The sequence below is a fragment of the Oryzias latipes genome, chromosome 2, assembly GCF_053564925.1.
Source record: "Oryzias latipes strain Hd-rR chromosome 2, Olatipes_Hd-rR_3.1".
Classification (NCBI taxonomy): domain Eukaryota; kingdom Metazoa; phylum Chordata; class Actinopteri; order Beloniformes; family Adrianichthyidae; genus Oryzias; species Oryzias latipes.
Window position 1 is genome coordinate 37425746 of NC_136238.1, and position 15883 is coordinate 37441628.

Sequence of the window (15883 nt, forward strand, 5' to 3'; positions counted from 1 at the left end):
CAAGGATGTGCAAGCACCCCATTGCCAAGGGTCCTAAATGTCTAAGGTGCAATTAAAACCAAGCGGGGGGGGGGGGGGCGTTTTCATATGCCAACCATGGCAACTATTCACCATTCACTGGATGAGCAAACCAGAGACAAACCAAAGGTGTGTCTGAATAAACCCCTTTTGTAATTGAGGCCAAACTTTATTAATTTCAATCATGTTTGAAAATCTTTGGTGTTGGACCAGACGGAAAAGGAAAGAAGGAAAGAAGAGAGAGGGATATTAGAGAGAGGGGGGGGTAGGAGGATGATAATAGGAGGGGAAGGGGGATAAGACCATGAAGCAGCATAAAGCAACAAGTTTACTGGTTGTTAATCATTACGGTAAGGTTCAAATGTAGTGCAAAAAGGGCGGAGCCTGTCCACACACACACTCAAATGTTATCAACACACCTGCTAGCTGCAAAAATGTCCACATGTCAACATGTACACAAAACAGATAGTGTTCACGAACGCCTGCCTATGCCTTAAAACCAACTAGTGTGAAATCTTTCATTCATTCAATCATGCAAACTATTAGTGCAAAGGTGAGCTAACACCTGTGCTCAGGTGAGTGTTTATGTTCTTCTAAAATGGATGGTGGAATGTGAAAAGAAGGAGGAGGAGCGCCCAGCCACCCCCACACCCAGACCCCCGCCGCAGCAGCAGCGGCAGCCGGAACCCCCCCAACGCCACACGGGGCAGGCAGGGAACAGCCGCCCCCCGGGCGACCAAATCCGCCACCCAGGCCAGGGCCAGCAGGACCTCCGCGAGGCCCCCAGAGCCAGAGAGCAGGGAAGCACGGGGGGAAAGAGAGCGCCGCCCCAGCCCAACCAGGAGAGCAGCCCCCCCGCCGCGCCAGGAGAGCCCAACGCAGGGCCCCACCGGAGAAGGGCGTAAATATTAGATGTAAATATTTTAGAAATCAATATGTAAATGCAGATCAGTTATCTAAAATATATGCAGATTATGTTCATTAAAAAATCATGTATATGATTAAAAAAACAATAATATATCATTAGAATAGACATAATACTGTAAAAAATCTTCATCCACCTCAATGTTAACCTTTAGCCAATGACCTTCTGTGTCACTTTTATGATCAAGAATTTTACCATCAAAATTATGAAAGAAAATTGCCACTCCTGCTGAACGAGGACTTCCATGAGATGAACAAATATTTCCACTGCCCCACTGAGATTTCCAAAAGTCAGAATCTTCTTCACTACTGTGTGTTTCTTGAAAGAAAAAACAGTTAACGTTAAGTTGTGCCTTACAGTAAAGAAAAATTGCACTTCGTCACATTCTTAAAACCACAAACATTAAAAGATAACAAAGAAATGATCCATAAAGAATAGCTAGAGAGCAATTAGCTCCATAAAGGGCTATAATGCAGTTTCACATTTTTTTTATCTGTTTCCTCAAAGCTGTAATAACATTCCAGACAATAACATACCAGCTTTGGATTTATTTTCTCTCTTCTCCTTCAGGAAGATGTCTTTGTCCATTCAGTCTAGATGAAGGAGTGTTGGTTTCAAGCAGTGACCTGATGACCATCGATGACCGCGTATCCGTCCTTTAAAAAGGCCTTGAGTCCTCTCTTCCTCGCCTCCTCCACTCTCGGCCAAAGACGCTGACGAGTCTCCCTGTCTTCTTTGCAAAAGTCTTCTTTGAAACAAATATTCTTCTTTGAAACAAATATTGAGATCTTTGCAGATTTTTGACATTCTCCAGACTTGGTCTCAAACAATTCTCATTCCAAACTGGATGATAATCTGTCTTGGTTGGTTGTTTTTTCCTTTCTGTCCCAGTCAGTGCACTGTGTCCACTGTGTTTCGCAGTTCCTCAATGTTGACCGACATCACTTTGGAAAGATCTTGAGAATTTCTTCTCCTGTGATTTCCCCTTCTTTCTCAGGAAGGCCAATAAGTAGCAAAGACCATCTTCGTTTATCCCTTGTGCTATCCTAGGCACTTTAACATTGGGAGTTGGGTCATCTAGACAGTGCTCTGAACCTTTTTTCTTCAATGATTTGTGATCTTCACTGGTGTCCATGGATTACATGAAATCTTTCCACCTTTATCCACCTTTGTCCTGGTAGGGAGAACACGTCAATGCAAGGGTGGGGTCATATAAGATAGAACAAGGGTTAAATCTTGCATGTTCCAGACACATTTCACAGAGAAAAGCGTTTTCTTTTTGCAGAGACACTTTTAACAGCAGCTGTATTTGCATCAACAAATTCTTCAACTTGTTTAACAGCATCTGTGTTCTCTTGCAGTTGAAACTCATATGACATGAGACGCAGACATGAACTCAGTCAGAGAGCGTCTGAATGTTGGAGGATCCAGAAGAAACCAGGAGCTCATGAAGGTGGTTCTGTTGGAGCAGAGAGCAGAACTCTGATCCCAGTTTCAGGAACAATGCAGGCTCATGTTCTGGACTGAAGAGTTCTCCTGAAATGTTCTGTTCAGACTTCTTCAGGATCACATCTGTGTGTGAATGTGGAGGTTTGTCTGAACCAAGCTGCAGCTCACTTTGAAGCTCCTTCAGGCTCACACAGCAACAATGACAAAGACTGAAGCTGCTGTGCTGCCCTCTAGTGGCAAACATGGCATCTTCAGCACACATTTCTGCATTTCTCTACATTTTTGCCAAAAGTGTACAAAGCAGTAATCAAAGCCAAAGGTGGCTACTATGAAGAACCTACAATATGACATATTCTCAGTTGTTTCACACTTTTTTGTTATGTATAGAATTCCACATGTGTTCATTCATAGTTTTGATGCCTTCAGTGTTAATCTACAATTTTCAAAGTCATGAAAATAAAGAAAACTCTTTGAATGAGAAGGTGTGTCAAAACTTTTAGTCTGTACTGTAAATAAAATGTTAAGTTTTTTTTCTGTCTTAACCTGAAAGAAATCTGTGAATTTATTTAAATCTTTCCCAGTTTTTTATTTAAAAAAAATCTTTGAAGAAGACACAGAAACAGGAAACAGCATTAAAATCTTTGCAGATTGTCGGTGAAAAATGTTTGCATTCCAAAGATCTTTAATTTTTTCACTTTTCTTTTATTATGTTACATCTCAGTTGTATACTTCATAGATTTTTAATCTAATTTTAATTAAATATAGTAAATTTCTCAATTGTTTTTCATTGTAACAGGAATTTCAAAATTATAGCTTGTCTTTGTTATTAACAATACAGTTAATAATTATTCCCTTTAGGAGCAGTTTTTTTAGAATCTTTTTCTTAAAATTTCCTTTTTGTAATTTTTGTTTCTTTGTTTACTAAGACATTTCTTTATTCATTAATGTAGTTTAGAAATACAATAAACGAATGTGATCAGGTTTAGTTAGTCTGTGGTGCGTTTTGTTGTCAAATCTGAACATTGGAATGAGACGCAGAGGGCTGACCAAGATGGCGGCTTGAGCAGACGCTACTTTTCAACCTGTTGCGCCAAACTTTGAAAAATACTCCAGAAAGCTACTAATTAAATGCTACTTGCAAATTTCTTGCTGTTATAATCAAAAAAGGTAATAATTTTACTGTCCTCCACAGGTGCTCCTCTGGTCGCAGTCCGCTGTTCATGCTCCTCGTCTGTTCCTGGGATCCAGCTTCATCGGAGATCACTGGTTTCTGCCTCAAGACCCTCCAGCCTGCCGCACCTACGCATCAAGATCTTTCTTACCTCAAGTCTGCTCATTCACTGGCTGTGAATTAAATCCCTCATACTTACCTGATGATTGTTTGAGTTTTCTTCCGGGTTTTCAGCATTTGGGTCTCACGATATCATGACACTTAGTTCAGAACTAAATAAAACTAAAAAGGTTAAAGAAAGCAAAATTATCAATGACATCATGACAATTAAAAAAAAAACCTGCAGATTTATCAGATGATAAAATAAATTTGACATTATTACAAGAATACTTAGACAGTATTTATAAGAACAGAGCTGAAGGAGCCTTTGGAAGATCAAGCCTGAAATGGTTAGAAGAGGGTGAAAATAATTCCTCTTATTTTTTTCAATTGGAGAAACGTCGTGCCAAGACAAATACACTAGAGCAATTAAACATTGAAGGCCAGATTACCTCTGATCCCAAAATGATTGCAAATTACGTTAGCCTGTTCTACAGTAAACTATATGCCTTTGAACCCAGCAAAGATCCTGATCACTTCTTAAACTATAATCTACAACAAATCCAGGCCTCTGAACGGGATCTCTGTGATTCTCCTCTTTCAGAAAATGAAGTACTTTTCTCTATTAACCACCTTAAGAAGAACAAATCTCCTGGACCAGATGGCTTAACGGGAGAATTTTATAAACAATTTAGTGATAAAATGACCCCCTTTCTAACACAGGTATTTATTGAGAGCATAGATAAAGGCTTCCTTCCTCCAACATTAAATCAAGGTGTACTTACTCTGATACCCAAACCCAAAAAAGATGTACTTCTCATTGACAACTGGCATTAATATGTCTATTAAATAATGACTACAAGATTCTTGCATCTGTCTTTGCAAAAAGACTTAAATCTGTTTTAAACTCAGTTATTGCAGAGACACAATCAGGATTCATACAAAACAGACACATCTCCAATAACATTCGTCTTGTTCTTGATATTTTAGATTACTCACAACTGATCTCTGATGACAGTTTTATACTCTTTTTAGACTTTTACAAAGCGTTTGACTCTGTTAATCATCATTTTATCTTCAGCTGTCTTCATAAATTTGGTTTTGGCCCTTTCTTCTGTAATACAGTAAAAACTCTGTATAATAATGCTAATTGTTCTGTCAAACTAAAACATGGCACCTCCCCTAGATTCAATCTTAATAGAGGAATCAGACAGGGGTGTCCCATTTCACCGTATCTTTTTCTTCTAGTTACCCAAACTCTTGCTGATTATTTTACTATTCACAAGTTAAAAGGCATCTCAGTTCTTAATAAAGAAATTTTAATAAGTCAGCTATCTGATGACACTACTCTTTTCTTGAGAGACAGCAGTCAAGTTTCCTGAGCTCTGAACCTTATTCAGTCTTTCTCTGATGTCTCAGGTCTACGTCTCAATCTAAACAAATGTGAACTTCTTTCTGTTTGTGCTTTAGAATCCATCTGCAACATTCCTGTAAAAGAAAATGTAACATATTTAGGCATTATTATTTCCAAAAATAATTTAGAAAGATGCTCATCAAATTTCACTCCCCTCATTGATAAAGCCAAGAAACGTTTGAACCAATGGCTTCAGAGAGACCTGAGTCTGAGAGGAAGGATTTGACTCTCCAAAGCAGAAGGGATTCTAGACTAACTTACTCCGCTCTTTCTCTGCACCTGGACAATCAGACTCTAACATCTATTGATCAAATGCTGCTAAACTTCATCTGAAAAACCGTATTCATTATTTAAAAAAATCTGTATTAATGAACTCCTATGAAAAAGGAGGCCTAAATTTTTCTTGATTTTACTACTTTAAATAATACTTTTAAAATAAACTGGATTAAGTCATATTTAAAAAATCCACTCTCCATTTGGAATATTTTCCCTCATCACATGTTTGCTAAAGTAGGTGGTCTCCATTTTCTTCTGCTTTGTCATTATAATATCGACAAAATCCCAGTGAAACTTTCTGCTTTTCACAGACAAACTCTTCTTTCATGGGCACTTATTTATAAACACACTTTTTCCCCTCATAAGTTTTTTATTTGGAATAACAGATATATCCTTTACAAGAACAAATCTTTATTTTACAATAATTAGTTTGACAATAATATTTTATTGGTGGGTCAGCTCATTAACCACAATGGTCAATTACTTAGATATGAAGAATTTAACCTTAAATACAACCTCCTAAAGAGTATGCCATTGTTTTTGATGCTGTCACCACTGAAATCTGTGAACTCTTTAAAAATACTGTACTTGATGCAAATATTCCCTTCATATCTCTAAGTGACACCACTGTTGGAAAATCCTGTATCAACCGTGCCCGAAAAAATAACAAGATCATACGTGCCATATTTCAGCAAAATGTTGTTTCGGTTCCCTCTGCTGTTTTTTATTAGAGAAAATTTATTCCTGACTTGCCCTGGAAAAATTTTTTGACCCTGCATCAGAAATTATTAATCAATAACAGGATGAGAGACGTCTCCTACAAACTCCTACATAGAATCTATCCCACTAATCAATACATGATCAGATATAAGAAGACTATTGACCCCAACTGTACCTTTTGTAAAGAAACAATCAGTCACCTGTTTTGGAGCTGTAATACTACTAAAAAAAATTTGGAAAGATTGTGCACGTTTTATAAATTCCAAATTAGATTCACAATATCAGATGAAATTTGAACATATCATATTTGGCCTTCACAAAAAATATAAGATCAAACGTAAAATTGGCAATTAATCTAATTATAATATTTGGTAAATTTTATATTCACAAATCAAAGTTTTCCTAATCACAACCTTTTTCCCCTGTAATAATTAAAGAATTAGAATTTTATTTATATACTGTGTCTAATAGCTTAAACAAAAAGGCCGTACATATTTATGAAAACTGTTTGTCTTTGAATATTTTCAATGCCTAGCAATCTGTTTCTGTAATTTTTCTTTTTTAATACATGTACCATCCCCTGACATTCTTGTTGTTATGACTATTGTTCCTGTCATACATATTTGTTCTTTTTGTTTTGAACAATAAAGTTCAAAAAAGGGGGGGAAAGGAATGTTACACAGTGTGATGACGTCACAACAGCTCTGAAAACGTTTCCTCTACACAATTTCTTTTTTAAATTTTGATTTTCTTTTCTTTAATATCTCCTGAATAAAAATTGTTTAAAAATATTGGAAGCTTTTTGGACCATTGATGTTCAATTAAGTAGTTATTTCTTTTTAAAAAGAGTTTGCACGTGACCCGGAAGTAAACAGCACGAGGCGGTAGCAGCGTTAGCTTGTGTTGAGAGGTCGGCGGTTTTTAGTTGGGACGTTTGTGAGGTTTTTGGACAGAAAGGACGATACGTGGTTCGTGTGGGAACTCTCAGCATTTTCCAAAGTGTCGTAAATGAGTGAAGAAGTGTTGAACGGAAAGACAACGTGGATTGCTGTGATTGTGAGACTAGCAGATGATCGATCGGAGCTGCAGTGAAGAGGACGGCGGTGTTTGTGGGAGTTGGAGCTGAAGATCGGAGCAGGAACCATGTCTTCAGAACCTCAGGAAGGTTCTGTCAGAGAACAACTTTCTGCTGCTGAAGGAACCATCGTCCAGAACGAGGAGGAGCTCTGTCGTCAGCGCAGACTGCTGGATAGCAGCTGGAACCCGCAGCATCAGGCTCAGCTACACCACATAGGTATGTCAAACGAGAGAAGCCGTGACCTTGATGCTTTTCTATTTGGTGACCCGCTTGGCACAGTGGCGGTTCTACACTATCTTACTCCTTCAAGGAGTAACTTACTTCGGAGTAACTTACTGAAGGAGTAACTTGTAAGTTAGTCCAAGTTAGACCAATCATTTTCCATTGAAATTTCCTGTTTTACTTTGTGTACGAATTGTGCTATACATATAAAATTGCCTTGTCTTACTCTCACAAGTACAATTCACCAAAAAGTTACTTAAGTAAATGTAATGCGTTACTACCCACCTCTGCGGTTATATTCATTTCAATTAGTTTCTTCTAGTCCTCCTGACTGAAAAGTCTTCAGACATTTTCTCCAATGATCTCAGAGTTTATTGATGCTTGACAAAACCCAAAAGTCCTGGAAACGTATAAAAAGCTCCTTGTTGTGTTTGTGTCCCTACAGTCCTCCCCCAGCATTGGATGACTGAAGAGGAAGATCTCTGCAACCAGCAGAGGAACTTCAGAGTGGAACAGGAGGAACCAGAACCTCCACAGGTTAAAGAGGAACTGCAGGAACCAGAACTTCCACAGATTAAAGAGGAACAGGAGGAACCAGAACCTCCACAGATTAAAGAGGAACCAGGGGAACTCTTCATCAGTCAGGATGAAGATCAGCTTGATCTGAAGCAGGAGATTGATACCTTGATGGAGATTCCTGAGGATGATGAAAACAGTGAAGCAGATCTAAACAATCAGCAGAGCTTTAATGTAACTGATAGTCAGGATGAAGAAGGAAACCAACATCAAGAATCAACATCAACTACAGATGAAGAGACAGACCCACAGAACAGAGATCAGAGGAAGAGGAGGGACAGAAGTCATGTCCAAAGTGTGGACAGCTCTCACATGTCAGCAGGTCAGTGTGACTCTGATCTTCATCTCCACACTATCAGTATGTTCACTTCAACAACGGTTCTATCTTGAGCTTCAAGCTCTCCAAACATACAGTCCATCAACAGCGTGTCCTGGAAGAGTCTCTTCTGTCCCTTCCAGTTGAAAAGACAGAAGACATTGTTGGTCAGTGCAGCCGACAACATTCTTCAAATCATATGATCTTAGTTAGTCCCTCCAGCTAACAACAAACAGGAAACCTTAACAGATCAAAGAGAAAATTGTTAGCGAGATAAAAAAGTCCAATCTGTTTTGTCGTCTGTGGTTCTAAGTTTGTAGTTCAGTTCTTTTCAGCAGATTTCTCTGTAAAACCCAAATCCCATCTAAACCTCTTTGATGTCTCCATGTCTCCAATTCCAGACATTCAGACAGATTCTATTTCCAAAACTACATTTCAAGCTAAAACCCAAAGACAGGGTCCTGCTCATGGATCTGCAGACAGAAAAGATTCAAACCTAAACACAATTTATAAAATCCCACCCCGTTATACTGTAACCATTTTATAACATGATTTATCAATATCCGGTTCTTAGCTTTTATCAGACAGGATTAAGAATCATAAAGTATCAATAAAGCACACGACAGAGATGAATTACTCTATTATTATGTAAAAATAACTATTTTAGAAATCAACATGGCAAATGCAGATCAGTTATAAAAAATATATGCAGATTTTGTTATTTATAAAAGTCATTGATATGATAAAAACATATCAGTAAAATAGACAAAACACTGTATCAGAGATTTTCATAGCAAAATTTCATCAAGTATCAGAAGTTAAAAACGTGCAAAATTATGCTACATTAGGAAAGATTTTTTAATCAATTTATCTATTTTTGGAGCAAGTGAAGTAATATTCATTAAACGTCGATCAATTTAACCATTTTCAATAAGTGATTAATCATTTGTTTTTCTTTTTTCTTTTTTTATTTTCTATTTTTTTTAATATAATAAAGTAATGCTGTAAGGGAAAAATAAAAAGGGTCCATAATCTGTCGAATGACCAAGGTTGGCATTCCTTCTTCTGCTGATTAAAAGCCGTTCTTCTTGGTTTAAACAGTTTATAGTTCTCTTCGATGTTATATCTGCAGACATTAGATAAAGGTCTGTATCCTTCTTCAGCTGATATCAGCGGCGGTGAAAGTTGAGGTCAAGTTTTCTGCAGGTGAAAACTCTTTGCTGAGAATCAGGTTACTTCAGACTTTTGGAGAAAGCGATGAATCTAGGCGTCAAATTTCTTGAAATTATTTGGCTCTTTGATTTATTACTGCATGTTGTTTCAGACGACCGTGATCAAGCACTCCTCAAAGTCCTTCATGGTGATCACATCCAGAACCTTGAACTGGTCCGGTGGACCGAGTGGTTTGACGTAAATCCTGCAGCCTTTAACCCGAGTGTTCTCCATCTGCTTTCGCTTCCTGAGAAGCCGTGCATGTTTGGCGATTTCAGCATTCCTTCTGGTCAGATGGTCGTTCAGATAAGCAGCAGATCCTTTGAGATTCCTCCTTTGATTCATCAGAGCTAGCTTGTGTTTTTGATTCACAAACCTGATGAGGTTCGCTGGTTTATCTGTCTCCTTTCTCCTGGGGAGCAGGTGGCAGGCCTCGATGGTGTTGAGATCCAGGGAAATCCCTTTAGATGTGAGTAATGATTCTACTTGGTGATCCAGAGACTCTCCACCGCTCTCCGTTTCAGCACTGCTAGCTACGCTAGTGCTATTAGTATTAGTAATGCTAGCTCCTGCTGCATATAGCTTTGCCCGAAGTTTGATCGGTACTCCAGTGAGAATGAGATTATTCATCCTTACTTGTTGTTCCACATCGTCCAGTCTTTCCCCCAGAATGTCGACCCGCTTTTCTAGTTGCTCGTTTTGAGCCCGAAATCTTCGGAACTCTTCCATCAGTTCAATTAGTGGAGCTACCTAGCTTAGCAGACACTATTTCCATAAAGGGTTACAGCGTAGCTTTGATATCATCAAGAATCTTTTTAAGGTCGTCGTATTATTGTTGTGTTTTTTTTTGGCTTTGATTAACCTTGTCAGAATGGTTACAGCTCGAACAAAAATAGCGCAGCCTGCTCATACACTCAGCCGGAGGAGAACGTTCAGCCAACGCGCACCCAGGTAGTCCCCGCCCCCTCTAATCCACCAGCCCACCACTGATTGACATACGATGTGGTCAAGCAACTGGCAGAAAAGGGGGCGCCTGCCGCCCGCAGCTCTGTCCAACTCGGGGTTGTTACACTTTACAGTAGAGTACAGACTAAATCGTTTTTCAAAATTCGCGGAATCAGCGCCGTTCTGCGTCTCAAGCTTGTGTCGTCACGTCATCTGCGGCCACCCGCGAATGGGCGGGGCATGAATATTAAACCGCGAATGGGCAGGGGATTACTGTACACCAACAAGGGGAATTTTTGTTAATCTCCAACAACCAACAAAAAAAATACAAGAAGCAAACATCAAGTCTACGGTCTCTAATTTAACACATGAAAACCAGTAGGAACACCTTTCTGAGCAATCTAAAAAAATGTTGACCTCACACTTCCTAACACTACAATACATATCAGGGGTCGACAACCTGGGACACACAGAGGGGAGGGGGGGTGACAAAAAGAAGCACTTGATCTGTCACCTGTTTGTAGTTTTAGACTTGGAAAAAAAATAATGTTTGAATTATAATTTCTTCTCAAAATGACTTTTTCCCCCAATGGGGTCATAAGGGGTCTGTTCATTCAGTGCTGTTACTCTGACCCTGCCCACCTATATAAATACTGCCACTTCTTTTCAATAAAACGTTAAAGTTTTACACAATGTACAATACTTTCGATCTTTAGGAACGGGCGCTTTAAAAGATAGAAAAAAAGACGTATCCCTCTGTGAAATGAACATGTAGTAATGATCCTGTGTTTTGAAACTGTTGCCGGTGAGATGACAGGCACAGAGATGTGGGCTCATCTGTGGATGAAACGTGATTACATGATTTGGAGAACCACAAAGCGGATCTGCAAGCTGTTGCACATGTTTATGACTGCACAGCTGTTTTTTTGGTCATGTCAGTCATTTTGCATCTAATGAATGAAATGATTGAGATTGGACTCCGGTGTTTTCGGTTCAGTGACGTGTCTTGCAGTTAAGAAAATGGATTCAAGTATTTCTATTTCCTTCCAGAACTAAGCATATGAGCTATTTTCGTCCAGCCTTGGATCTCTTTTGCTGGTCATGAAGGCCAGTATGGGGTGTTGTACTTTAGGGTCAAACAGGAATAATAATATTCAGGACATGCTGAGTTAACTCTTTTATGAACATACTCATTAGGAATTAGCAGTAACTTGACATCTGAGGGCTACATGCTATGTATCCCATCGTGCATCACACATTTCCCATAAAGCCTCTTGACCAATCAACGTTTCCCTTAACCGTGGTGCATTCAAATACAACAGGATAAATGTAGAGTTGGGTTCATAAATATTAGGACAGCGACTCAATGCCAGCATTTTTGGATTTGAAATGAAACGAACAAGATGTGTTCCTCCACGGCTAATGTTTTTGGCACGTATTAGCCTAATGCTATCCCTTCTTCCAGGTCCTTGCAACCAAGAAAAAAGCACTGGCCGATTAGCAGATTAAAAAAATTATGAGGAAGCAGGCCCTTAATAATAATCATAATGGTAATAAAAGCACATTTAGAAGATCGTCTCCTGCAGCTTCACGCTAGTGGTAAGATCGGGCCTAAAAAATCCAGCCCGACCCGACCCAGGCCCGCGGGCATTAACGCCCAACCCAGCCCGAACGCGACCAATTAATTTAATTTGCAGGCCCGAGCTCGAAGCAAACCCGAAATTTCAATTTATCCTATAGTATTTTTGGCAAAAAAAAAAAAACGCAAGATTTGTTAAGGTTAAAATAATCGACATGTTTTTATGATCATGATAAATAAAATAAATAATAATAATAAATAAATAAACGCTAGAACACAGAATAAAAGGCCAAACAAAGAGAGTGAAAGAGAGATCTTGATGCGCACTCTCCCTGAATCAGAGAAATACTGCAGCCCTGGCTCTGAGTCTGCGCTTCCTGTTTAGTAGTAGTTATATAGCAATTACCTTACTGCGCCTTATCTGTTTTAAACAAATTATTTATTTATAACAAGTATTCCTTAGTTTAGTATCCACACATCGTTTTAATATTGTTACCTTCAGCGTGAGGCTTCGGACCATAGTCGGAAACCGCTGTTATGGTCTCCAGTCCGGTCTGGACCTAAAGGTAACAAATTCAGCGGGACACCGTTGCTTCGCAAAAGGCCTGTAGCCATTTATTTTCTTTGGTCGTATCATCTGTTACAGCACAACGTCTCCAAACACCTTCTCATGCAAACTGACACCTGCAGCAGCACAGCCCCTACTTTTTTCCTCTCCCGCGCATTTTTCCGTCACGTGTGCCTGTGTCATGAGTGCCCCTAGGCAATGCCTTCTTCCGTCGCTGCGTCACCTCCCTGACGACCGCAGTCACACCACAGAAACATAGCAACAAGGGGGGGACAAGCTAAGCTGCTAACAGTATACATTTTTATAAACATATATTTATTAAAAAAGTCAGCGAGAGAGAAGCCCGGTCCAACCCGACCCGAACGTAATGATTGTCATTTTAGTTCACGACCTGACCCGAATTTCGGGCCGGGTCGGGTTCTGACTCAGGCTTAAGATCTGAACACTTCACGCTGATTTTGCTGTTCCGGGACAGCTACAGCCCCTTGAACAACGCTAACAGATTTCGCTATGCTAAACTTTTGGCGTTTGCTGGTTGGATCAACAGGCACTGATGTCATTGCCCCGCCCCCCCCTGGAAATGCTAACTGGAATTGTGTTATGCGACACTATTCGCAGTGTGGATGTGAAAATGAAAATGCAATCCCCTCTTTGCACTTTTATTTTAATTATGATACACAATAAGCGGTTTTTAAGTAGAAAATGAAAAAGCATTTTGAAGTTTTTATTTTAATTTATGAGTCATATGATGTAGTTACATTTTTAAAATGAAAAAGCATGTCTGTTAATCAATTTTAATTGTCAAATTAGATATATCTAACTAGGGTTGGGCGATGTCCCTTAAATTGGCCGTTGACGATGTTTGCTGTCAACCATCGGGATGGACGATGATATCGTCGTGGGGGGCTATTTTTAATATTTCGGTCTTATATAATTGCTATTCGTTATTTTACTTTATTTATTTTATTTCCCAACTAATGACTCATCCGCAGTACTGAGGGAAATAACTTTAACAAAAAAAGTAACAAACAAACTAGAAAAGAAATGGTCCGCTCCCGCACTTAACTAGTCAAGTGGACCGGCGGAGCGCGGACTTACAGCTTTGTGTTTGAGGGGAAGGGGGGGGGGTGCTTTGTTACATGAGCGGTATGTGGGAGATTTAGAACTGCGATCCGTTCCGCAGCTCTAGGGGAACGGGCTACCCAACTCAGAACCGGGTCTAAAAGTGTGTGTCTGAGCAGAGGATCGTGAGCACACACACAGCGCTTTGGGGCGGTGTGAGCTTCAAAGCAGAAAGGCCGCTCAGTCCTTAGAAATCATTCAAACAATCACGTGGATTTGTGTTTCGAGTCGTGTCCCGACTAAATAAAGGCTGATGTTATTCCCACATGTTAAAATGCAGCCAAGATGCAGATTGCAGCACCACCCAAAGCTAATGTTGTTAGCCCGTGTTAGCATACTGCTAATTCTGGCTTCTTTCCGGCTCCGTTTTTCAACAGAAAAAGCAATGACCACACGGATTAAAATTAAAACGATGAGCGAACAGGCGTTTCATAATAACCGTAACATTATTAAAAGCACGTTTAGAAGATCGTCTTGTATGTTACTGAGCTGACATATCAATGTATAAAGCCGATCGGCAACATTGTTTTGTATTGAATTGTTACATTCAATAAAGTTTGAGAAAAAAATAGCCGCTCGGCGGAACTGATATCCGCTTCCGGTTTTTCAAACCCTACTGCGCATGTGCGAATGATTTATTCATTTTTCTTGAACCATGTACACGTTTGGATTCTAATCCGACCATTGATCCGGTCAAGATATTATTCACATGTAACCGCGGCTTATGGTGTCGACTCGCAGCGTGGCGGGGGCGTGGCATCACGATGGTGTCTCTCCATCGGGATGTCAGTCACCCATCACGATGGACGATGGTATCGTCCATCGGCACAACCCTATATCTAACTGAATTTTGCTACACATTTACCAGATAACTTTTTGAAAATGAAATGTCAAATACTATTTTCTTTATCATTTTGATTAAGTGACAGAATAAGCAGTGTTGAAGAAGAAAATGAAAATGCAATTTAGTGGATTGCTTTTTCTTTTTAATTTTGAGTCAACAAATGCAGCTTCAATTTGGAAAATGAAAAAGCATTTCTGGTATTGTCTTTTATTTTTAATAGCTACACAAATGCTTCCATAGATAATATTGTCAGAAACATTTCAGAAATTATCCTACTGCTTTTGTCAGGAGTCACATCATCAATAAATACAAGAGAACCAGGTCCATTAGCAGCCACACATGCCCACGCCATGACACTACCACCACCATGCTTCACTGATGAGATTGTATGCTTTGGATCATGAGCAGTTCCTTTCCTTCTTATACTCTTCTCTTTCCATGACTCTGGTACAAGTTGATCTTGGTCTCATCTGTCCGTAGGATGTTGTTTCAGAACTGTGAAGACTGTTTTAGATGTTGTTTGGCAAACTCTAGTCTGGCCTTCCTGTTTTTGAGGCTCACTAAGGTTTTACAGCTTGTGGTAAACCCTCCGTTTAGGGATTTTTCTTCACCAGGAACAGAATTATTCCTTCATCCACCTCAGTTGTTTTCTGTGATCTCTCAGGTCGTTTGCCGTTGCTGAGCTCCTCAGTGCATTTCTTCTTTTTAAGAATATTGTAATTGTGATAATGAGGGAATAACACAGACCTGGCCATGGAACAGCTGAGAAGCCAATTGGCAAATTATTTTTGGTTCCTTAACAAGTGGGAGGCAAATATGCAAGCAGTTGTAATTCATATACCGCTCACCTGATCTGGAAGTAAATACCCTCAAATTAAGGCTGACGGTCTTATCCATTGTGGTGGTTTATAGAACCATAAATGTTGGAATTGTTCCTGTCCCAATATTTACAGACCTGACTGTATATCAGATTATTATTTTGTTGGATGGAATTAATTATTTAGTGGAAACGAAAAACTTTTTTTTTTTATCCCATGGCAGATCACGGGCTCCATAGTAAATCATTATGTTACTCCATTACTGACAAAAGTAACTAAATTAGATTAACTTGTTACTATGTAATTCATTACCCCCAACACTGTTTATTGTTAGTAGTCAAACCACGAGGAGCTGTCCAAAAGTCTATGCTAAAAAGCATAGACTATATCGTCACTGGACAGTAGAGTCCCCCCCCCCCCCACCCACTTCCAAATAGGAAGTAGCTGCTGTCGCCAATAGATAGAATTACCATTTCCTGCTGTGAAACATTTTTCTTAATATCTTCTTGCTTATCTTAGTTTTTTTCTTCA

The 15883-nt window shown here is 39.4% G+C and overlaps 1 protein-coding gene across 2 annotated transcripts in view; it reads left to right on the forward strand.

Annotated features, from left to right (window-relative positions):
- Positions 1-15883, forward strand: part of LOC110014653 (uncharacterized) — a 50178-nt gene that overhangs the window by 31547 nt on the left and 2748 nt on the right. Inside the window, exons 1-2 of one of the 2 annotated variants that reach the window (XR_013651485.1) lie at positions 6956-7366; positions 7818-8270. Coding sequence is in view for 1 of the 2 variants with exons in the window: in XM_078937268.1 (XP_078793394.1) it covers positions 7818-8270 (453 nt within the window). In the remaining variant the exon portion in view is untranslated. Of the gene's footprint in view, positions 1-6955; positions 7367-7817; positions 8271-15883 lie in introns of those variants that run through there. The other variant, XM_078937268.1, reaches the window with a different exon arrangement.